The sequence below is a fragment of the Phoca vitulina genome, unplaced genomic scaffold (genome assembly GCF_004348235.1).
Source record: "Phoca vitulina isolate PV1807 unplaced genomic scaffold, GSC_HSeal_1.0 scaffold65, whole genome shotgun sequence".
Taxonomy (NCBI): Eukaryota; Metazoa; Chordata; class Mammalia; order Carnivora; family Phocidae; genus Phoca; species Phoca vitulina.
Genome location: NW_022589768.1, coordinates 3,652,803 through 3,677,483, shown reverse-complemented (window position 1 = coordinate 3,677,483; position 24,681 = coordinate 3,652,803). Strand labels below are relative to the sequence as shown.

The 24,681-nt window shown below is 44.9% G+C and overlaps 1 protein-coding gene and 1 long non-coding RNA gene across 2 annotated transcripts in view; one reads left to right on the top strand and one right to left on the bottom strand.

Moving 5' to 3' along the window:
• Positions 1 to 9,291: 9,291 nt before the first annotated feature.
• Positions 9,292 to 13,224, top strand: LOC116624233 (40S ribosomal protein S27-like). The gene has a single exon (XM_032391964.1). It carries the CDS (start codon positions 11,223 to 11,225, stop codon positions 11,472 to 11,474), a length of 252 nt encoding a protein of 83 aa, XP_032247855.1. The 5' UTR covers positions 9,292 to 11,222; the 3' UTR covers positions 11,475 to 13,224.
• Positions 13,225 to 14,186: 962 nt separating this feature from the next.
• The window catches only part of LOC116624234, a 115,291-nt gene continuing 104,796 nt past the window's right edge, over positions 14,187 to 24,681 (bottom strand). Inside the window, exon 5 of the long non-coding RNA XR_004297855.1 lies at positions 14,187 to 16,432. This is a non-coding gene — a long non-coding RNA (uncharacterized LOC116624234). The remainder of the gene's footprint in view (positions 16,433 to 24,681) is intronic.

Below are 24,681 nucleotides of genomic sequence, written 5' to 3'. Positions count from 1 at the left end.
GGAAGGGGTCGAAGGGACCAAAGTGGCCTGCGCGTCCTGCTGCAATACAGAGAGGAATGCACCGCGCGTTGCACTGTGGCTTATGGTAGCCCAGCCGCCAGATCTCCAGGAGGGGATGTCAGTGAGGAAGTGATACCTACAATCGTCAATTCCAAGCTAAAAACAAACCCAAGCCTGATTCTACCGAGGGGCTTCCCTGAATGCCCGTGCCCGGGATGCAGTTGGGGCGCCCTCTCTAACCAGGAAAGAATACTCATTTCCCGCCTGGACAAGGTGAAAGCTCATGATGCTTCTTCCAAGTGGAAGGCTTGGGGGAAAGCATTGCAAGTTTGGCTACCGTTGTTTTGGTATGTCTGGGGTGTAGGGAGTCTGTCTTCCGTGGCCTTTCCACACTCAAGGCTGTGATCTTCCCTCTAAATAGCTCATTCTCTCCTCACCAAGGTGGTGGGAGGAAACGGTCACAGGCGGACTCCTCCCTGGGCACTTTATTGACTACTCCAATTACATCTCTGAACTTAAGGGGCTCTATTTCCAACTGAAGCATAGAAGAAATATTGTTGAACATCCCTGCAACTGGCACTTGGCATGTGGAGCTGATGAATTTGGGGGGAGTTTTATGAGGACAGGACAGGCGCTGCTTTGATAAGTTTTGGGAGGCTGGTGAACATGCATCAGAAGGAAAGTTTTCAGGTTCATCATACCTTGGAACGTGGCGCCTCCTGCCCCTTTAATGACCCATTATCTAAACCTTTGGAGAAAATATTTGGGTTTTTGTAACAGAGAATTCCAACTTGGTTTCATGTTGCTTTTGGAAATTGGGAAGAAAGGGCCAGGGAAGATGGGCTACAGGGCAGATTTTAAATCATTCTCAATTACTAACTTACATCAAACTTCAAAAACATTTCTTTGGGGTTTTCAGTGTATTCTTCAGGGAGAGAGAGCTATGAAAAAACAAACTTAGAGTTAACCCATTTCGCTATGTTTTTGAAAAAGTAAAGCCATCTTTAAATATCTGACTTGGCAAGTTTATAGAGGAAATGGATTTCTCTTTACAGAGCTTGTATCTGATAGTGAATAAAAATCAATTAGTGATCCAGACTGTGTGTGTAAAAAAGGACTGTAGCAGACACTCTGCTGGGATTGCCTCCTCCAACCTCTGTTCTATTCCTTCCCTAGCAGGTAGCAGCCACATCCTCTGGGGAGGTACCCAACCTCAATCCCACAGGTGATTGGTGTAGGTAACCCGTGCGTAAACCAATCAGCACCCAGATATTTTTCTGGCCACAGAGATTGGCTCCAGAGTGGCCCAATCAGCTCAAAGCTCAGGACTTTTGTTTGGTGGTCATGAGAAGCCAAGTTGTTCTTTTCCTACAGTTGTGAAGAAAAAAGCCATGTGATCCCTATTGTTCCTGGCAGCATCTTGTGATAATAAAGGAAAATCAGAAAGGGAATGGAACTGACACATGGAGTTGAGTAGAGTTGAGAGAATTGCGGGTAAAGTCAGCTGAAGCCCTGATCAAACCATCCCTGAAGCCTTTGGCCTTTTAAATTTGTGAACAATTAAATCATTTTTATCATTTAAGCCAATGTGAGATTTTTTTTGTTGTTCATTTTGTGAGTAGAAAGGTCCTCAACTGATACAGAAACTTACATTCAGTTTTACTGGAAGATTATTTTGGGATGAAGGATAAATGAAATACTAAGTGTCCTCTGGCATAACAGTCTTTGTTCTTTCACTTTTAGATGACACTAGTGATCAAGAGGGTCAGGAGACACTTTTCTGACACAGGCCCTCAATCCACAAACCCTGGGCCGAGTAAGGAGGTTCTTCCAATCAGAGCACGTTGATGGTGGAGTCATGATTTTCTCCTTGATCTTAAGTATTTTCCAGAAATGCACTGACTACATATTTTAATTTTTGAAGAGACTTTTCTTCCTTGGCTTTTGAGATTTTGGAGAGTGAGATCTGTTGCTTTTCACGGTAGCTAGCACAGTGTTCTTTACCAGTAGGTGCTTCATAAATACGGGCTTTCCCTATAAGTGTATAAATGAAGAGATTTAAAAACACATTCCTGACTTGTAGCTTCTTAAAAGTACTTCCTTGTAAATGGCATAATTGAGGACTTCTACCAATGTAATTGCTAACTGCACTTGGAAATCCACTTTGTCAAACTGTGGCTTCTAACACCTTGTCTTCGACACCGAATCAGCTTTGATATTGATGTTTCCCAGAGGTGTGGCTTTTAATCCTCAAATTACAACACAAGTTTCAACAGGCCGGGTCTTTTTTTTTTTTTTTTCCCCCCTGTCACACGGAGTTTAGTCATTAACAAAAGGCCCCAGCACTAATAGTTTATCAAAAGGCCAGTAAGCACAGAAGAGCCGTTCCACAGGAAACAGACCTGGTCTGCTCAGTGAAGGAACGTATTTAAGGAGCCCCCTTGTTCCACGGGACGCTCCATTCGGGCCCGGTCACTGAAGTTCAACGGCAGGCCGCGAAAAGGAGGCCAAAAGCAAGCCCTGGGCAATGATCCTCGATTTGAACAAAATCCAGTGCCTTTCTTCATGCCCATTCTGGAGTCACACACCTTCCCATCATGTTCACAGCCGTGGGTATTTTGCAATAGGCTTTGCTACACACGCTTTAATAAAAGCTAGTGGTTTCCTTGGGAGTCTGAAGCAAGGTGTGTAACAGCCAGTGAGTAACCCGCAAGTAATGCCCCTGGTGACAATTTTGCTTTGTTCTGCTGCAGTGCGAGAAGCCGAGTCAGGACACGGGTCGTTCTTCATGAGTGTTGGGAAAGGAAAGTCTGCGCGTTCCAAGGGGAATGTTCTCTTTATCTGAGGTGACTGCCAAGTCTTAAACACTAAAACATGTAGGTGTACTTGAGTAAAGGAAGGCACGACATTTCAGAGATAACTTGAGAGGAGGAGAGAAAAAAGAGGAACTGGGGTATTTGGCAGAGATGTGAGTTTACCCCTGGAAAGGTAACGTTTTGTAGAAGCCCGGGGTCTTCAGATCCTGACGGCCGGGTCCACACACATCTTCATGCTCGTGTTTCTACGGAGCAGGCTTTCTGCTTGAACCTCTCCTCTCACTTTCTCTCTTCGGGACACCCCTAATGGATTGCAGATGTCCCATTTGGTTAGAAGCACGTTCCAGATACATCTGCCCTTCTTGCTTTTATGCAAAAAAACACCTGCAAATCTTTATCTTTGGTTAGATTTACCACACATTTGAAGCTTTGAAATTTTGGTCCAGTGGGAAAGAGGAGCATGTCACCACCCTCCGTCTTAAGTTGGATTCCATAACGGACAATAGCCTTTGGGGAGACGTTTTCATTTTTCTTTAAGGATGATAGAAAGGCTTGAACAGCCTCAGATCTGCTTGGCTGAAGGCTAATTAATTTCTTTAATCCTACAGAGTCTGTGGAAAAAGCTATGGTGACTATGGGTGGACAGCTCTCATGTGTGTATGTATTTCTTCCTGATTTTCTGAGTCTTAACAAAGAAGATGAGACCATGACCGCAGAAGAAGAGAGAATAATGAAATGTTGGCCAACTGGCAAGGATATGGTTACAGGACCAGCTTCCTTGGATGTGCCTGGAAAAGACATGTGATGTATTTCCAATAAGTGAGTAAATCCCTCTAGGCCTCAAGGAAGATTTTTTTTTATAAAACCACTCCCTGTATTCATTCAACTTCGGGATAGTCCATCCCAGTGCCCAAGGAATGACAAATGCCATTTAAATAGTTTTGAGATAATAAAATCATGAGCTGCCTCTTGGAGGGTTGAGAAGGAAATCCACAGTGTGGTTTGGTAAGGAGGTAGGACGCTCTGGCTAGCTGAACCCTAGCGGTGTAACTTGGAGCAACACATTCAACCTTTGGGAGCCCCGGTTTTCTTATCCGTAAATTGAGGATTAGAGTCATTTGTTTACTCCACAAATAACTCTTAGTACTGAGTGCTTCTAGGTGCCAGGCACTGTTCCGGTGACAGACCCAGTCCCTGCCTTCACGAACAGCCCCTCAGCAGGACTGTCCCTTCCTGTCACCCCCTTCACTCATTGCTGACACTGGGGACTGGCTTAGAGCTTGGCGCCCCACTGGGGCCTTCGTTAATTCCTGGATATCCATGTTCACGTGGTCTGCCCATCCCATAATCCAGCCCTACAATCCTTGGCCCTCCTTGGGCTTCACCTTCTCTTCTCTTTCTCACATCTTCCCTCACACCTGAGTGTATTTTGAATCTAGAGAGACCTCCAGTTTCCTGGCTCTATCCTCTATCAGTTCTCTCCTGGCCTCTCTTTCTGACCAACGGACTCAGAACCCTGTTTCTATGATTCAGATAACTCTCTCCAGTAACCCACAATTCCCTGGCACCACTATCCTCCTGCAGCATCCAACAACCAAGTTCTAAACCCAGATCAATACTATAATCGGCCTCCTTGGCTTCGACATGCAGACTGAGTGTTGATGGAGAAGCAAGATGGCGGTGGAGTTGGTGTTCCCACATGTCAAATCTCTACCCCAGTGCCGCATTTCCATGGACAACCCCCTTTTCCTCCCCTCAGCGATTTAACCAAAACACATCCCCAACCCCTTTTTAATCTCTCTTCTCCCAGTCTCAGAGGATGGTGTTCCTCTCTGTCCTCCCACCAAGCACATCCTCGGGGACCCAATTAGTAAGAATCTCTTTTGATTGTATCTTCAATGCCTCCCTTTCAATTAGTCTGGGTTCCACCTATAGACATTTTTAACTCTCTCCCATATTAAGGGAAAAAAACACCCTGATAATGGACTATTGTATCCATAGAGCTCCCGTCCCCGTTCTCCCTGTGTGCACACCCTTGAGTAGTCCCCGTCCAGGTGGACTCTAGGCTTGATCATGTAATTCGTTTTGGGTAAAAGGTCGTTAGCAGCTGTGGTGCAAGCAGAACCTTGGCAAGGGTGTGCATGCTGAGCTTCTCTCTCTTGGATTATTCCCTTTGGGAGCCCGGCCACCATATCTAAGAAAGTCTAGACTGTCCTGCTAGAGAGAATGGCCATGTGGCAGAGGCCCTGGAGCATGAGTGACCACTCTGGGAGAGAGGATCTGAGACCACTCTCTGCAGACAGAGAAGCCTAGTGTCCCCACCTTCCCAAGCAGGTGACCCACCAGCTGTCCACAGCCCCGAGAGTGACCAGAGGGGAGACCAGCGGAAGAGCTGCTGTGTTCATTCACAGAATCCTGAGAAATAAAAAATCCTTGATTTAAGTCCTAAGTTTTAGAGCGGTTTGGTATGCAGCAGCAAATATCTGAAACAACCTTGAAAGCCAAACCCAGAACATTCCCTTGATCTCACACCGCGTCCACTTTCTCTTCTTGTTGCCCCAGCTTTTCAAACTCGTCTGCACTTCCCATCTCGATCCTTGATTTCTAATCTAACAGGCCTTCCTCAGTTGCTCGCACTCTCCCCCGTACTGGTCTCTGTGGGCCACCGTCTCCCTGCTTCCCATGGCCTCCTGTGCTCCTGGTTTTGTTTGTTCCTCTCACTATGATTCCATGTCCTTCATGGGCTCCTCTTCCTCCACCTGCCCTTTTCATGTTTCTCAAGTTCTGTCCACAGCCACCTGCTTTGTTTATGCTTCATGCTCTGCCACTTTTGGTTTTGACCCGATGAAATCAACGTGAGAAACGGGAGGCAGAGACCATCGAGGTGCATAGATTGTTCTAAGAATGCCTGTCCCCCATGCCTGGGATAGCCTCACGCACTGAGGTAGAGCATCACTCCCCACACCTCCCTTTTGGCTAATTTCTACTCTTCCTTGAGACTTAGCTCAAGCACACTGTCCTCTGGGGAAATCTTTACCGGGAGCCCCCTGTTTAACCTTTCCTTGCTGGGCTAGATGTCCCCACTCCACGCTACACTCTGAGAATGATTTCATTTGCATGTAACACATTTTAATTATTGTTGTTGTTGTTTTTTTTAATGTGTCTCCTCTCCATGAGACCATGAGCTCCTGGATGGCAAGGACCGTATCTTACTGACGTAGGATTTCCCAGGGTTTAGCATGGTGTTGGAGTACCCCCTGTGCCCAGCAATAGGTACCCAATAAATGATATAGGGCTGTATAGTCCATGTCCCATGGCATTCCATCCATTTTAGGTTTTTGTATTTATATAAAGGAAATTGGCCTGTAGTAGGTGTATATTAAGTCAGAGAAGTCTGGACTCCTTAGACATGTTTATTTTGTACAATCAGTTGGTAGCTGCCCATTTTCCCCACTGCCATGGAAAAGTTTTTCGAACATGGAAATGATCTCCTTCTGTAAGATTTGACAGCATCCACCTTTCTACTTACTTCTTCCTGATACCTGGCGACGGGGGTAGAGGTTTTGTTTTTACAACTGTTTTTTCAACTCGTTTTCTTCTTTCTGAGTTTCCTGCTTCTTCTACTTCGATTATTTATTTACTTCTAGGGAGCAATGTCCACTTAATTACTATTTTAAAATCCCATAGCACATAGTTATGTACAATTATATAATAACTTTAAAATACATTGTCGCTCTCATTATGCCAATTGTCTCAATTCTGGTTGTGTTTCCTTTTTTTCCTCTTAAGGGATTGGCCACTATCTTGTCCATGTTAATTGTTTCTTCAGAGTCAGCTTCTTTCATCTTTATTATTTCCTTCCTCTTATTTTCCTTAGGAGTTCTTTTTCATTCTATTTCTAGCAGCTTACATTGAATGCTAAATTCTTTCAAAAAATAATTTCATTCTGTTAGTTCAACGCTGGTATATCATTAGTCACATTTCCTGTGTCTTCTTGTGTAATATTTCCATAACCTTTTTTTCTAAACCCTCTCTTCTTATGTTATTTTCCTGTGAGCCAGATATTACATAAGGCTTTCCAGTTGATTGATGGCTTTTTTTTTTTTGTCTTTAGCTTATGATTTCTTACTTTACGACATTATGACCAGAGATTATGGCTGATGTAATTTCTACTTGTTTGAATTTATTGACAGGGCTTTGTCAAAAATAACTTGTGTTTCTGCTTATAAAATATCATCTCCTAATTCTACCTTAAAGTTGTATTACCCATATTCTCTATTCTTGAATTCTTTTTTTTTTGTGCAAACTCTATTTAATCACAACCAAATAACAGTGAATTAAAAGTTCTCATTGCAGTCCTGTGTGTGTGTGTGTTAGGGTTAGGGCTTGGGAATCTTGAAGGCTACTTGGAGGAGGGCGCTGAGCTGTGGATAGTCCCAAACTGAAAGGGTTAACAATACCAAGGTAGAAAGAGTCCCATCAATCAGCTTTCTTATGTTCTGTACTTTTCTGGTTGTTGCACTTACTATTCCGTGTTGCAATTGCTTATTTGTATTCACCATCAGATAGAAATCTGCCCAGCTCACCAGGTATCCCAGAAGGCACTCAATAGATGCTTGTTTATGGAATAAATCTATATTGTTGCATTCTCTTTTTTAAACAAACTTGAGTATCCTGGCTCTCTAAAAAAGCACCCGATCTAAGCGCTACCCTTGTTCTGACTTGAAAGATTTCTTCCTGATGTGCTTCCTTTAGTCTTTCTCTCTGTTTCTGTGCTGACATATGAAAGGAACCCTGTTTACTTTTGGCTACTTGGAAGCCCCTCACCATATTGTTCACTCCAGTAACAATTTTCTTGAAACATTTTGTAAACTTCTGTTCTGTACTCAACCAAAGCTGGTATCTTCTGACTCCCCTTCATGGAAAAAAGAAATATTATGGCCTTCTGAGCCTCCCTCTTCTTTCCTTACCTTTCCTGTTCTTCTAAAGTTGAAAATCTAATCAGATTATAGCTATGTACTGCCATGTAACAAATTATCCTAAAATGTGGTGGCTCAAGACAACTAACTATTTAGTCTCGGGACCATGGCTTAGCTGGGGGTCCTCTGGCTCAGTCTCTAGTAAGACTGCAGTCAACTTAACTGGGGGAGCATTTGCTTCCAAGCTCACCCATGTGGCTATTGGCAGGCCTCAAAAGATCCACTTCCAAGCTCACTCATGCGGCTGTTGGCAGGCGTCAGATCCTGGCTGGCTGTTTGCCAGAGTTACAGTTTCTTGCCACGTGGGTCTATCCATGGGGGCAGCTCAACATGGTGGTGCTTTGCTCAGAGCGAGCAAGGGAGAAAGCAAGAGAGAACAAGACATGGTGAGCAAGATGGAAGCCAGAGTCTTTCTGGAACCTAATCTCAGAGGTGACATTCCATCCCTTCTGCTCTACTCTGTTAGAAGAGTGTCCAGCTCACACGGCAGCGTAGGGAGATTTCACAAAGACCTGAACACCCCGGGGGAGGGGCTCTATGGAGTCCTCTCCACACTGCAATATAAAACATCCTCTTTTTGTTCTTTTAAAATGATTTTCCTTCTGTTCCAATATCTGTCTCAGTTATTTAGATAACAGTATCACTTTCCCCTGTTCATTGTAAAAACCTAATGTAGATTTTTATACTTAAGTCCATAACCTGATTTCAGTAACAATCACTATTTTTTTTGTAATCATAACTTCCCAATTAATAGTTCCTTCACTAATTCTGACCAATGACTTGAACACTCTTGAAGAATATCTGCACACACAGTACTAAGCTTATTGATATTTTTGAGTCTCTGCAAATCTTAAAATGTCTTTCAATTTCCCTTATATATGAACAACCCATGACTAGAAATGAAATCCTCGTGGGTCACATCTACATCTTATTGGACTATAGGTGTTTCTCCTATTTGAACGTTGGCTATTTCAGAAGAGACATATAAAGCAAGCTTGATTTTAACCCTTTTGAGTATTTTTTCCCCTTGAGGTTAAAGAATACATGAGGATATGTATTAATATTATTTCCTTTTTATTGCTCTTATCTGGGATAAGGCAAGTCCTCCTGATTTCCAAAGTCAATTTTTTTTCCCTGCCAAATTCTGGGAACTTTTATAACCTATTCTTTTTTTAAAATTTTATTTTAAAGTAGGCTCCATGCCCAACATGGGGCTTGAACTCACAACCCTGAGATTAAGAGTCACACGCCCATGGACCGAGCCAGCCAGGAGTCTCTAACCTATTCTTAATCAGCTGTTCCTTCTTTATCAGGAAAGTTTTTTTGTTTTTCTGTTTTTGTTTTTTAAAGATTTTATTTATTTATTTGACAGAGAGAGACACAGCGAGAGAGGGAACACAAGCAGGGGGAGTGGGAGAGGGAGAAGCAGGCTTCCCACGGAGCAGGGAGCCCGATGCGGGGCTCGATCCCAGGACCCTGGGATCATGACCCGAGCCGAAGGCAGACTCTTAACGACTGAGCCACCCAGGCGCTCCTGTCAGGAAAGTTTTATTCACAGTTTGGTGGTCAGGTCAGTGTCCTATTCTTCATATATATTGTCTTCTTTTGCTTCATTTAAAATATTTTGTATTGATTTATCCAGCTTTTGGTATATAATTCTTGGTATTATCATCTATTTGGATGAAGAGCTTCTCTGCAGTTTTCATTCTCTCTTACCGCTTTTAATGAAGACCCAATCTCAGCTATTATGGGAATAATTTTGTGGCATTCTCTTTTTGTGCTGACCTGTTTATTGGTATAATGAATTCCTTTATCTCATTGGAAATAGAAAGCAGCTTTATCTTCATGTTAACCTGTGTGAAGAGGAAGATTTTCCTTTGGGGTCTTCCATATTCTTCAGTTGCTGCGGAATTTTTTCATAGGTCCCATGTTCCTTTGAGTTTTTCTAAAAGTCTTTAGTGTGTTTGTCTGGAAGCCTAGAGGGACTGGATTTCTAAAAAAAAAAAAAAAAAACCCACATCCCATGATTCATTTGAACATGGAGAGCTCTCCCTGGGAGTAGTGCCAAAGGTTCAACCAAAAGGCTGCCAACGACTCCCTTAGGAAGTTCCTGGATCTGAAAATGAAGACCAGGAATAGCTGCAGGTTAGTGAACCTAAATCTTTCTTGGAATAAGACTGGAGTATAAATCAATCAATAGGTGCAGGTTACTCAGCCCACTTCTGGTGGATGGCTGAACAGAGCAAATCTAGAGCAGACCAAGTGTTTTCTTATTCATGCTGGTGAATTATTTCTTTGTGTTGGCTCATGTTACAACATTTCCTTCTTATCTTAAACATCTTCAGATAACGTCTACCCAAATTTACAGTCCACAGTGCATCTATCATTATATCTTCCCCCTCATTGGGGCTTTCTTTTTTCATACTCCATCCCATCCCTTTGGGTTCACTTTTCTTCTTGCTGAATTAAGTCCTTTGGTAGTCTTTTCAGTGAGGATCTGTGAAGGGCAAGTGCCCTTTGACTTTGCAAATCTGAAAAAGCTTTTCTTTTGCTCTTACTTGTGAATGATACTTTAGAATTCTGAACAGATTCTTTTTTTCTTTTAGCACACCGACCACATTATTCCATTGTAAGTCTTCTGGCTTCTGATACTGCTCGTGAGTGGTCCACTCTTGGTCTAATACCGCGTTGCAGAATCTGTCTTGCCTCTAATGTCACTTTGATGTTTTTTTTCCTTTTTATCCTTGATTTTTTGCAGCTTCATATGATGTATCTAGGAATGATTTACTTGCATGCTCTGTATTCGGTGTGTTTATTCTTTCACTATGAGGAAAAAAATCTCAGCCAACATTTTTCAACTGTTGTTCTCATCTTCACCATCCTCTTACTTCAGACTATTATTAGATCTATGCTAGAACTTGCTGGAACCTCTCTATCCATCCCCTGGGTTCTGAACTCTCTTTGTAATCTATCTTTATTGTGCTGGGTAAATTCCTGGTACTATCTCTCAATCTGCTACTTTTCTTTTTGTGTCCAATACAGAGGAATACTTTTTTTGCCTTAGTGAATATATTTTTCAGTTCTAAGATTTATTATACGTTCTTTTTCATATTCTCCTGTTCTTGCTTTGTTTCTGCCCGTTTTGTTTCATAGCTTTTTTATCCTTTTATGGATGTTATTCATTCACTTATCCCTCTGAAGACCCTAAAATTGTCATCTTATAGTCATTTTCAGGCAGCTGTATTCTTGTCATGTCAGCTGGAATGAATTCACCTACTCACTGTTGATTTAAAACTTAATGCAAGAGTCGTAATCAGATCTAGGATCACTATATACAATTGAGATTGAAGTGGGACTCCCTGACCCATTAAGGATGCCTGGAAGAAAAATATGGCCTTTCTGGTGGTAATGACCTCCCCACAAGAACATGCCCCTTGTGAAGGACCTCCTCCACCCATCCCTGGAAGAAAAGAGGAAGCCCAAGAAGAAGGGCCTGGTACAGAGCCCCAATTCCTACTTCATGGATGTGAAGTGCCCAGGATGCTATAAAATCATCACCATCTTTAGCCATGCACAAACAGCGGTTGTGTGGGTTGGCTGCCCCACTGTCCTTTGCCAGCCTACAGGAGGGAAAGCAAGGCTTACAGGAGGTTGCTTCTTCGTAAGGAAGCAGCACTAAAAGCACCCCGAATCAAGGCGAGTGGGAAATCATTCCAATAATCACATTTTGGCTAAAAAATATGCTAAGACTATCACCTGGACCTCTGGCTCTTAAGAAGCCACCTACCTAGGGATGTGGGAGAAGCTCCACCTGGTATCCTGGGCTGGAGAGAAGCCACCAGTGTTTGAATCTGGGCTGTTTTGTAACGATCCTGGCTTTGGTCTCCTGTCTCTCATGGGGTACTTTTGAACCCATCAACTTTGCTTACCACTTGTCAGCTAGTATTTCTGAATAATTTAGAGTCCTTGGAAGTATTTGTTTTCTTTTTGAGCTTGGCTATGCATTTGTCGTGTTTCATTTTTACATTTTATCTATCATTGTCACCTGTCGAGGTAAAGAGGAACTCAAAGTATGACCTTAACCCTATTTTGACTGAGTCCTGCTTCTAAATGTATAATTTATATTGGAAGTTCAGTATCAATTCATGTCTTTGGTGTCTCTACATCTCAGTAAGGTGTTCTGAGTTCCCAGAGCAATTTTAAAGTTCACCTACAACAAGCAAGTGTCAGATATGGTTCTTTAATTTTGAATTTCTATGTTATCACCTATATTGAAAATTAGCATAATCATATTACACATTAGCATCCCAACCGCAGCTTTTATCTACACCTAAATGCCTTATGGATCTTTGAATTGTAGATGTATCTCAAGGGATGTGACTATTATGTTAACCAACTACCAGTGTTATTTCCAGCTCACAGTTCTTGTTTATACAGATTTGGTTGGTTTTCTCAGGCAGGGGTATTTATTAATGACTCTGTTCCCGGTCCAGTGCAGTCCTGGGGCCTGCGGGCAATCAAGGGCGCCAGACATAGGTCAACAGAGGACCTCGCTGCATCCACGGAGGCCCCGGACCTCAGTGCACACTTACATCATTCCACATCTGTGTAACAGCCAGAACAAAGGGAAAATACGGTGGAGGTGGTGGTGATGTCTCTGCCGATGGCTAGGGAAAAGATTTGAGGTGATGGTTACCCCCATATCTTCTCCTTACCATCCCACAGTCACCAAGGTATGATTGCAACCTCTCCCCTTTGCTTCTGTGGCCCCAGGGTGTGCGTGCATGTGTGTGTGTGTGTGTTTGTGTGTGTGTACATACACGTGTGTGTGTGTGTGTCCCTCCTTACACTTCGTGGCTGCAAGGTATAAACCTTTCAGACGACTGTCCTGCTCTTAAGGAAGGACTCCTGTCCAGGGTTTAATATGCGGTGCGAGGAGCATAAAATGGAAGGATGCCGAGAGGCAAAAGGCTCATGGCTCCTAAATTGGGCCTCCAGTGGCCAGGGAAGCTGAGTAGCAGAAGACTACATTCTGATTCGGTGAGCGCCTCTAGGATCACGCAGGTAGGAGGACTGGTTCTAGTCAGCCAGCCCATGCATATTGCCACACACAGAGTGCCACAGGGTGGAAAATGCCTGCAAAGATGTGGCCGGGAGAAGTAGCACTTTCTCACTCCTCTTTTGCTCATTTTGGTGGTTTGAGGTGAGAAAAGTCATCCATACCCCCCCTGCATGCTTGCGCTGTTACACAAGAGAGAGGAGGGAGTTTTCCTGTTCCCAAATTTTGTTTCCCATCTTGCCAATCTTGTTATATAGGCATTCTGACAAGGGGCTCTCAACTCAATACATACCCTTATTACAGGAATGCACTCTCCTATTTTTATTCTGTTCTGTTTTATTCTATCAGAGTCCATTTTATTTAAAAATAAAAAGTCTGCCAATTTTCATGAATGGGTGAATGGGTAAACAAAATATGATCTATCTATCTATATCTATCTATCTATCATGGATATTTACGGAATGGAATATTATTTCACCTTACAAAGGATGGAAATCCTGTCACATGCTATCATATGGATGAACCTTGAGGACATTACACTAAGTGAAGTAGCCAAACACTGGCTAGACTAAAAGACAAGTACTGTATGATTCCACTTGTTATATGAGGTACCTAAGGGTAGTTAAATTCACAGAGACAGAAAGCAGAAGGGTGGTGGCCAGGGGCTGGGGGAGAGGGAAAAGGGGAGCTGTAGATGGATACGGAATTTCAGTTTTGCAAGATAAATGAGTTCTGGAGATGGATGGTGGTGCTTGTTGTACAAAATGGTGATTTTACTTAACATGACTGAGCTGTATATTTAAATAGTGAAGATGGTAAATTTTATGTTAGGTGGTGTTTGTCGTTGTTGTTTTAACCACACACAAAACACAATGAGGTCATTGTGACAAAGCAAGGGGGCTTTGGGGAACCCTGCCTAAGGTGGGGTCAGTCAGGGAGGTCTCCGCAGAAGAAGTGGCATTTAAGCCAAGACCTGAGAGATGAATGAAGGTCACCATGGAAGGGTGTGGAGGCTCCGGGGTTGAAGAAGGCTCTCGACTGTGAACAGGTTAAGCAGGCCTTATCAAATCATGTGTGGGTTCCTATCGTCAACCGGCTTCCTGCTCTCAGTCTCTTTCCACCTACACACTGATGCCAGATTAATTTTCTAGAACACCGCCTGGATCATGCCAGTCTCCCACCTTCCTGGCTAATCCTTCCAGAACATTTTTCTTTTTGCCTGCTGAATAACCCCTCTGCCTGGCACTCAAGACCCTCTTCTCCCAGACCCCTCACCCCCCACCCCCATATGTGAACCCTCGCACCAGACATCCCTCTGCCACGGTCCCTGAACACACCTCTGCTCTTCTGTCAGGTATGCTCTCCTTTCCACCCCCCATGTCCCCGTCCCTTTTGTGCCTTTGGACACCCTCTCCACTCCCTTTCTGGGTTCTGTAGCATGGAGTTTAGCGTTTGCTTTCCTATCTTTTAACTTGCCCCCCTCCTTCCCCACCTCCACACACACATTCCCCGGGGAACGGAGCCTTACTCGTGGTCGACACCCTAGTGCTCAGCGCGTCCGGGAAAGCCTAACAACACTTCTCAGTACCTAACAGTCACGGTGATCCTGAGTCCTGAAGGTCAGCAGCAATCACCAGCCCAGGGTGCCGGCCGACCCGAGGCTGCGTGCACCAGGAAACAGCCTGTTTACCCTCGGCCCGAGCCGGGAGCCCGTCTCCGGCACCCTTCCATCTCCTCCTGACATTCTTGAGCTGAACATCTCCTGACCAGGCCCTTCCAGATGCTTTATAGGATTATCTGCCTAACAGCACAGCCCTCCCAGGCCAGTGATTTTATCCAGGGAGAAGCCAGGGCAGTGACAAGCACAAAGGCACATTCTCCCAGAGGCCAGAGGACACACTCTGGGGCTGGGGCAGGGGGTGATGGTCGGGGGGGAGGGGGTGGAGGACTCAGGTGGCCGCCCTGCCTCGGGCCTGCTCGCCTTAGAAGCCGAGCCAGAAGCCCGGGTTTGCACGGGGATCTCTGCAACTGGCAAAGGCCGCGGGGCTGTGGGTCGGAGAGGAGCGGTGGGGGCGGAGTGAGGAGGCGCGGGGGTTGGGAAATCCACCTGGATGCCATCAGTCTTGCCAGAGTAAACAGAGCTGACAGGAGTGCTTGCCGGCAGCCTGGTACAGGTTAGGGGGGGTCACCGGAGCGGCCTGGTGACCCGCCTGCCTGAAGGTAGAGACGCTCTGGAATCTGTCACAAAGGACAGAGCTGAAAGCTCATTCCTCGTGGAATGAACCCGTTTCCTGGCATTCCACACAACGGGGAGTGCGGACGCTTTTAAAAATGTCTTAAATGTAAATCTGAGCTGGGTTCAAATACACACATTTAAAGCAAAACAAACAAAAAAGATCCACCCTCACCAACCTCAAAGTAGGATCCGTAGTCTACATGTCACTAGGCATAAAAAAAATACCTTTTTCAAAGCTCTTTCTCCATTTTCTCGAAGCTTGAGGGTTTAGAAAGTATAGCTGGACTTAGCAGGAGAACCTACCACTTAATTATCTAGAACTCTCCAAAACAACAGCAGAGCCTGCCTTGAGTGAAGGTCTTGTATTAATATCCTATAATATGGGGGATGGAAATCTCTCTCTGTCTCTTCCTAAGAGCAAAACCCTGCAAACACTCACTTCTGCTTAGTGTGATGTGAAAGTAACAGGGGTGGCATATTTAGCATACTTCGCAGGACTCTCCCATAAGCTAGACCAAGTGGGACAGAAATTGTGAAAAAAAAGAGTCTGAGTAACTCACAAGGCATCTTGAATCATCGGAAGCACCAGCAAGATGATTGTTAGTCTCTCCCTTCAGCAGGCACCGAGGGTCTGTTAAGTGCCTGGAACGTGCCAGAGTACCAGGTGGGGGGGGCCACCCACACACTGACAGCCACGGCCACGGTGACTTTAGCTCAAAAAGACACTCAAGTGGTTTCTCCGGGAGAAAACCAGTCACCACCTAAACCCGCCTGAGCCCTGCAAGATGTCCGGCTGATTTGTTTTGTGACCTTGGGCAAGTCACTTCACCAGCCTGGGTCTTGTTTCTTCACCTATAAAACAAAGATAGTAAAACCAGGGTACCTTCGGGGTATTCCTGGCACTAATGAAGGCTTGTAAAGCGCTTTGAGATCCTTAGGATGAAAGTCTCTCCAGAACAGTAAAGCCTGGTTATTACGCTTCGAACATGACATTCCCATGAAAACCCTGGCCAGGCTCTTACCCCACCTCTCCATGAAGATTTAATAGCAGACAGTTGTAATAAGTTCGTAAAGGACAGAGACCTCCATTACTGATACAAAATACGCTGTGGCGAACTAGTATATTAAGGGCTATTATCATGAATAATTAAGGCCAGGTTCTACTTACAGATTAATGAACCAAGTATATGTTGTGATGTAGTGGATTTTCATTGTGGCTTCCTCAACCAGCTCATGTCATGAAATTTATTTATCTTCCGCGGGTCCTCCAGCTTGCGTGGATTAGCAGGTTTACCCCACAAAGTAGATTGGCAAAGTATACTTCTGAAGGATGCTTTCATGCCTACTTTAAGAAATAAACCCAATTAGAGGTCTCTCAGTACAGATGAAGAAGGTTCATTAATGATAATGAAGGGCTGACCTACCCTAGGCCCCTAAGTTTGTAATTAAGCTTGCATATATTGAAGAATATCAAAGTCATGTACATTGCTCCGGGCTAACACACATGCACGTGGAAAGGAGAAGTGCAGGGTCATGCACAGACATTTCGGCTGATCTCGGACAAGGCGATGCTACTTCTGAGGATGCATTCACTTAAGAAGGTGGAGCCATAATCAGATCAAATAAAGCCTTTAGATAACTCACGGGGCTTGAATATAAAAATCCGTAATTTCTGAATTCAACAGCGTTGAAAAAAATCTTTTTTCCCAGGGTAAGCGACAGAGTGTGGATTTTAAGAGACATGGACAAGAGGAATGACAGACATTCATGTGAGTGTATTGATCAGTGGAATGACTTAGGCTCTGTCCCAAGACGAGTTTAAGCAAATATCCCGAGTATTAGTGTTTACATTATGTGCTCCTTTTTCTGGGATTTCCATCTTTTTCCTGTGATTTTTTTAAAATTATGCTGCCATTGGAATTAGCCAACGTAAGGTAATTCGCAACGCCAGTGGGCTAATTATGTGTGTGTGTGTGTATGTATATATATATATATATATATATATATATATATATATGTATACAGTGAGAGAGGAAAAGAGATTACTTTCTGCTGGAGATAAGGGTCACTTTTAGATTTCTGGAACGCTATTTGAAAAGGAGGGGTGCTGGGTAACAGAAGAGAGATGCTGTGGCCGTGAGCTCCGTCTTTGCAGCTGGGAAACTCATCTGCAACTCACCTCGATGGGCCACATACTGAAAAAAATTATCGAGACCATTCAGAACCATTAGGTTTATAGGTAAGCAGGATAAAGTGACGTTCAAGGGAATCTGGAATTCTTTTCCTGACTCAAAGCCAAGTTTTCCAAACACGCTGGGCAGTGGGGCACCTCGATGCCTTTGCTTAGCAAGTTACCTCCACCCACTCTCCCCCTCCTCTGCCTGGGAAACTCCTACTCATCTTTCAAGATGCCGATCTAAATATCTCTTGCTCTGCGAGCCTTCCTTGGTGTCTGCAGGTCGAAGTACATGCTGCCCTCTTGATGGTCTCACACACTCAGCTTACACCCTCTTCGATTGTGCAACATACCCCGTTGTGAGTGCGGCAGCATCTACTTCCCCCTCGAGGCATGAGCCTTCGAACATGGCGGCCGCACCTTGTTCACCTTTGTTGTGGATCTAGCAACAGCAGTGATCGGACAAAGTGCCTGGTGCCTAATATATGTCCGTTAATTCTAAGGGCAGACGTTTACCGACCAGTGTGGCACAGGCACCGACCCATCAGCGTACATCCTGGCTGTAAGCAATCGTTAGGGCTGTTCTGGAATAGAGCCCTCTGCAGACTGCATATTAATAAACACTGAGTGTTTATTAAAATAAATTCAACTGTAGCCAGAGTTACCAAGTAGGGTTTTTATGGCCCCAGGGCTAGGTATCCCCATTTTCCCACCTGTAAAATGGGAGAGTAATACCTTCATGATGTTGTTATAGATCTAAGATGAGGAGTCAAATCAGAAAGTGCTTCATGCCTAATATAGGTTGATTGATTCTGAATGCGCCTGTGGTTAAAGTCACCAACTATTAAAAGCTCTAGAAAAGTGGCCCTAAAGTCATCATTTCAAAAGGGATCATTATCTTCCAAGGCATTAGGGATCCTCTGGGGAGTTTGGCCTGGACCCCTTTCAGAGAAGGTCAGATTCAAGGGTCTGGGTGAGGTGGTGCTTCTACGACCAGGTGGTCGAGAGAACTGGTCGGTCTGGAGATAAGCAGGGCCTGATGGAAAGCAGCCTGGATCAGGGCTCTGTCAGGAGCAGCGGCTCCTCCAATTTCACTGCACATTAGAGTCACCTGGGGAGAATTTAAGACTGCAGTCCAGGCTGTACTCCAGGTAGACTAAATCAGATTCTCTAGGGCTGGGACCCAGACACGGGTATTTTCTAAAGCTCCCTCGGAATATTCCAATGGGCAGCCAGGGTTGAGAGTCCAGAGCATAGGGGTCACAGACCTGGATGCCCACAGAGGAGGCCCCCGCAGGTCACATGACCAGCCTGTTGTAAGACATTTGGGAGGAGTGAGGACTGCGGTCGCCTGGAAAGCACGCGTCCTATTAGCAGATTTTCAACTTTAAAAAAAAGAACATGCCACTCGAGCCAAATGAAACAAATTTGAGCTCATGGGGTGAGCTGGATTTGGCCCATGGGGTATGGGTTTGTGAATGCTCCCGGAGACGCCACGGAAGGTTCTGAGCATCGGTGAAAGCTGGGCCTCAGGAAGTGCTGCAAAAGCCATCAGCTGGGTGCTTCCCAAGGCCTCCCCCTCCATCTCGTTCTCCCCCCCACCCAGGGCTATCTCCCCAGATGCGACTGTTAATTGGCTTTTATTTATTTTACATGCTTTGACATTTCAGGTGCCTCGAAAAATGTATTTTAACATGCCGCCCCAGCACAGGCCCGTGGAGGTTGAATTTCATCTTGGCAGAAAGTTCTTCGCACGGATTCCTGCTGACACGGCTCGGGTGGGAGCCACCGTGCGGGCTCCTCTGTGCGGGGGGAAGGAAGCAGACCGGGCGGCCCGGAGCCCCTTCCGCAGACCCGTGTGGTGTTCTGCAGGACCCCTCCCCTTCGCAGACCGTCCTGGTGGCCGGGGGTGCTGCCTGCCGTCCTGGAAGAGGGATGGCTCGTGCTTTGCTGCACAAGCGGGTTGGCAGTTTTATTTTATTTTATTTTTTTTTAAAGATTTTATTTATTTCCTTGACAGAGAGAGACACAGCGAGAGAGGGAACACAAGCAGGGGGAGTGGGAGAGGGAGAAGCAGGCTTCCCGCCGAGCAGGGAGCCCGATGTGAGGCTCGATCCCAGGACCTTGAGATCATGACCTGAGCCGAAGGCAGACGCTTAACGACTGAGCCACCCAGGCGCCCTGGGTTGGCAGTTTTATTTTGAAGCCCTAGGTCCAAGCTCCACTGTGTTCCTTTACGTTCTCGGGGTTCAGAAGTCGTTGACTAAACTGGGTGTGGCCCGGACAAGGCTGAACGCGTCCCGTCGCCTTTCCCTCCCGGCTCCTCCCCACCCGTGGTTGGGAAGTCGTTCCTGTCCTTCACCGAGGCCCCAGCAAAGCCCTGATCGCCACCGGCCTCTGGGACGGCCGGGACACAGACTGCAGGAACCGCGTCCGCTTCCCTCTGGCACGTCTGCATTTCCTTCCAGAAACGTCTGCACTTGGCCCTGAGTCGCTATTGCTCTATCAGCTTTGCCACTGAATGTCTTCCATAAATGAAATCCCTCAGATCAATGACAGTAAAGAGACAGAGCGCCCTACCGTAATGATCATTGCATAAGAATAAATAAACCAGCTTCCGCGGAATGAATGAATGGATAATGCCTCACCCTGGACCCTAGTAATCACCGACTGATAGCGGACACGTTTCATGGGGGGAAAGATGAAGACAGCGTGGGATTCTGTTTTTGGGGTCACTGAACATTTTTTGAGCGTCTGCTCGGTGTCAGTCCCCCCGGTTAGAACGCGGGGAACACAGATGAACAAGTCAGTGCCTGCCCTCAGGGAGCTCCCTGCAGAGTGGGGTGATCTGGGGGCTCCAGTGTGCCCAGTGCTCTAACAAAGGGGTGTACAGAAGAGTGCTGTGGAGCTGGAGAAGGAAGTGACTAACTTTGCCTTGGGGCACAGGGAATGTCTTGCAGAAGCTGGGATATCAGGGCTGGGTCTCCAAGGCACTCCCTGTTCCCAGCAGAAGCCTGACTCCAAGTTGGGGACAATGTCTGCCCTCAGGGCAGAGTCGGAGTTGGGCCTCATGCCTGGTTTCCCAGCTCCTGTTTCCCAGACAGCCTTCACTGGGGAAGAGAGGGAGACATAGCTTTAAAGGCAAGTCCAACCCCTCCCTCCCTCCCATCACCCAGCTCCCTCACCCATCCTCCTCCCCCACCACTTGGGGTACCAAGAACCCAGTGAGGGTTAATGACTCACAAATAAAATAGCAGACCCTAAGAAAAGCTACGAATGAAAGCTGTAGTATGCCAAGGTGTGTGTGTGGAGTGGGCGGGGGGGGGTGTGTCCGTGGGAGAGGTCCAGTCCACCAGATCGCGGTCTTTTATCACTGACATTGTTTAGAATGTTTGGTGCATGGAGATGATAAAAAACAGACTTTGTGGGGCACCTGGGTGGCTCAGATGGTTAAGCGTCTGCCTTCGGCTCAGGTCATGATCCCGGAGTCCTGGGATCGAGCCCCACATCGGGCTCCTGGCTCGGCGGGGAGTCCGCTTCTCCCTCTCCCTCTGCTTCTCCCACTGCTCATGCTCTCTCTCTCTCTCTATCTCTGTGTCTCAAATGAATAAATAAAATCTTAAAAAAAACACACAAAAAACCAGACTTTGTGTCAATTCAAAGGCAAACAAATAAGCAGATAGACCTAGTTTAGTTATCGTTTTAAAATTCTCTACAGACAACATGCTCCCTTTTTCCATGCATCCCAGGTGGACTCCTCCCCTGCTCCCTGCCCCATTTGTAACTAAATAACTACCTGAAAATTCAAGAGCACTGTTCATGCCTGGGGTTTCGAACAGGATCTGGATCTCCGTGTGCCCGGCATGCTGCCGCCAGCATAAGGAACTAGGACATGACTTGCAAACCCTAACCCCCCCTGAGGATATGGTGCTATGAGGATCCATCACGCCAACAACCCAGTGGTTGCCCACCCCTATCTTGCTCTCCAGATGTGAACCCAAGAGGCAATGGGGTTGGGAAACAGGGAAGCAGATCTAGGGGGTCCAAGGAACCCTGTGTCTTCAGGATCAGGAGTGGCAAGAAATCTCTAGGGCTACTCGGACCCTCTTGGGAAGAGTGATCATAGCCTGATGAGAAGGTAAAGAAATTTTCCCAAATGACAATAGCAAGATGTTTGTTCGGACCCAGAAGTATAACGTTATTGTTAAAGAGACTCTAAAAAGTCTTATAGGACTTTATAGCCAGAGGGGCACCTGGGTCGCTCAGTGGGTTAAGTATCTGCCTTCGGCTCAGGTCATGATCTCAGGGTCCTGGGATGGAGCCCCACATCGGGCTCCCTGCTCAGTGGGGACTCTGCTTCTCCCTCTCCCTCTGCTCCTTGCTTGCATGCTCTCTCTCTCTCTCACTCAAATAAATACAATCTTAAAAAAAAGACTTCATAGCCAGAATGTTTAGATTTGAATATTGTGAGCTTGGGAAGTGGCTTAATCTCTCTGTGCCTCAGTTTCTCATTCTAAAGTGGGGATAATAATAGTACCTAGCATATTGGGTTGCCGTTAGGATTAAGTAAGTTAATACAGGGAACACACTTGGCGTGGAGCCCGCAGCTAGCTATTCTTGCAGGTGAAGACGGCCCCCACTAAGGTGTTCAAGTCTGATGTCCTTACCTGCTCAGTGATGTGGGGTCTCTGAATTCTCTCCCAGATAAAATATTTAGGGAAATAAAAATTTCTCTAAGAACGTATGATGTTCTTCAAGAAGCACCTTCTCCTTGAAGTTACCGAGTTTCCTCAAGAGCAGAGTGCCTGTGGTTAGCAGAATCGTGTACTTTTAAGGTATGAATACAGCAGAGGGAATATTATTGCAAGAATATGGCAGAAAGAGTGGAGCCCCTAGGCATCTCTGCCTCATTCTGCAGTTTACGCTTTGCTCCTGGTTTCCATTTCCTGTACATCAGAGTGTCATCGCAGAAAATGGAGTGTCCCCTTGAATTTTACATTACATTCCTTTAGAAAGGTGCAAATTGTTTCCTTACTACAAAAGCACTGCATAGTACTTTCAGAAAAAAACAGCTTGAAAGAAAAAAACAACCCATCTTACTCTCATCACCCAGAGACATTCTGTAACCCCAGGTGTATGGCTTTCTGGATCTTTTGTATCACAGACACAGCTTAAAAAAACACTTGGCTTACTAGATATATAATTTTGTAACCTGTGTTTTCCATTTGACTGTATATCATGAGCATCTTTCCATGGCAGTAAATATTAATTCTACAACATCATTTTTAATGGCTGAGGACCATTTCATCTGATAGTCGGACCATCTTTCAATACAACTCTCACTGTTTCACACACAGCTCCTTTCGGAAATCTTAAACGGGGTGTTGATCAACCACCTGAAGGAGAGTTGCTTGGATGCACTCTTAACTATTTCTTTCTTTCTTTTTTCTTTAGAGGGGTGTAGGGGCAGAGGGAGAGAGAGAATCTCAAGCAGGTTCCACGCTCAGTGCGGAGCCAACACAAGGCTCGATCTCACAATCCTGAGATCATGACCTGAGCCAAAATCAAGAGTCAGACGCTTAACTGAGACACCCAGGTGCCCCTAACTATTTCTCTAGTATAAAATCATGTAAGTGATGTTGCAGGATCAAAAGATACATAAGTATACATACACTTTAAAGGTTTGAGATGCACATTGCCAGATTGCCCCTCTCCGCTCCAGGAAGTCTGGACTCTCACCTACCAAAGATTGTTTTTTAAAATTCTTCGCCAATTTTTTAGGCAAAAAAAGTACCTTAGTGATCTTAGTGTAACTTCTATTTTTGATAGGTAATTAGATTGACTATTTTAAGTACATTTTCCAGCCATGTGTATTTCAGCTTTTAAGAACTACAAGTTCTTTAGTCCACTTTTCTGTAGGTGTTTGTCTTTTTCTTTTGTAATAATTTGCGAAGTCTGAAAGAGTAAGGTTGTTGGTGCTACCATAGTTGTTGCAAATAGTGTTTTGAAGTTTACTATTTATCTTCAAGGTTTTTTTTTTTAGACACATGGAGTCAAATCTATGATCTTTTCATTTTTAGTGTCTAGCTTTACCCCAAGAATATGTAGAGAGCCACTTATATTTTCTTTTGGTAAGCTTTCTGGTTACATTTAAAAATTGATATCTAGTTTGTATACCATATAATTTACCATTTTAAAATGTAGAATTCAGTGTTTTTCAGCATATTCATAAGGTCGTGCAACTATCATCACCGTCTAATTCCTAAACATTTTCATCACCCCCCATAGAAACCCCATACCATTACCATCCCTCTGCATTCCTCCTTATCCCAGCCTTTGAAAATCGCTCATCTGCTTTCTGTCTCTACGGATTTGCCTATTCTGGATCTTTCATATAAACGAAACCATATACTATGTGGCCTTTTGTGTCTGGCTTCTTTCACTTAGCATGATGTTCCCAACGTCATCCATGTTGCAGGATGGATCAATATGTTGTTCCTTTTTTATAGTTTCCATTGTATGGATATACATTTTCTTTAACCATTCATCAATCATAGTAATTTTATAATACACTTTCTAGTACGTCAGTGGGTCTTAAAGTGGAGTCCTGAGACCTTCCACATCACCTGGGAACTTGTTCAAAATGCCAATTTTCAGGTCTCACCCAGACCCACTGAATTATAACCTCTTGGGGGGAGGGGTGGAGCTTAGCAAACTGTGTTTTAACAGGTTTTCCAGGTCATTCTGATGCATACTTGTTTGAGAACTGCTAGTAACACTTTCTTGACTTTTCTAGGTGTATGAATTCCTCCAGCCGAAGTCTAGTGTTTTGAAACATATATATCCAGGTTCTAATTTCATAAATTGTTAGTCTTCCAAAATCTTCTTTCATCCACACTTCTTCCATTGTTAGTGTTGATAGCTGATATTTAAATATTCCTCTCCTCTGTTTCTCTTGTTTATAGATTCAGTCTGGGGGTTTTAGATGCAGATTCTTGTTCTTGTTCTTCTTCAAAATGTAGATTCTCTTCACGAAAAAGATGTTCACATTTGTATTTAATTGTACTTTATTGAGAAGTTCATCTCTTTTAGCTGGTGTTGGGGCTCATCGTAATTTCCCTGTGCTTGGGTTAGTTTCTTTTATACTCTGAATTGCTGTAGAACACAAAAACTACAATTCCCAGCATGCCCTGCTACCCAGGTTCTTTTGTCTCTACTGCTTCACTTGTGGGGACCACATCTCAGGATATCCAGTATCTGTGACCATTTGCCTGACCTCCTTCTGCCAGGGTGGCCCTTCTCCGTGTAGAGATGGTCATACTGGCTGGGGTGGGTGGGGCAGGCACAGTGCCCAAAAGGTAGAGGGCTAGCTGCCTGGGTTTCTGGTGATGACAAGGAAGCTACAGATCTCTCCC

Excerpts from the sequence above, each read along its gene's own strand:
- LOC116624233 (XM_032391964.1), top strand. The coding sequence starts at position 11,223 with ATGCCCCTTGTGAAGGACCTCCTCCACCCATCCCTGGAAGAAAAGAGG.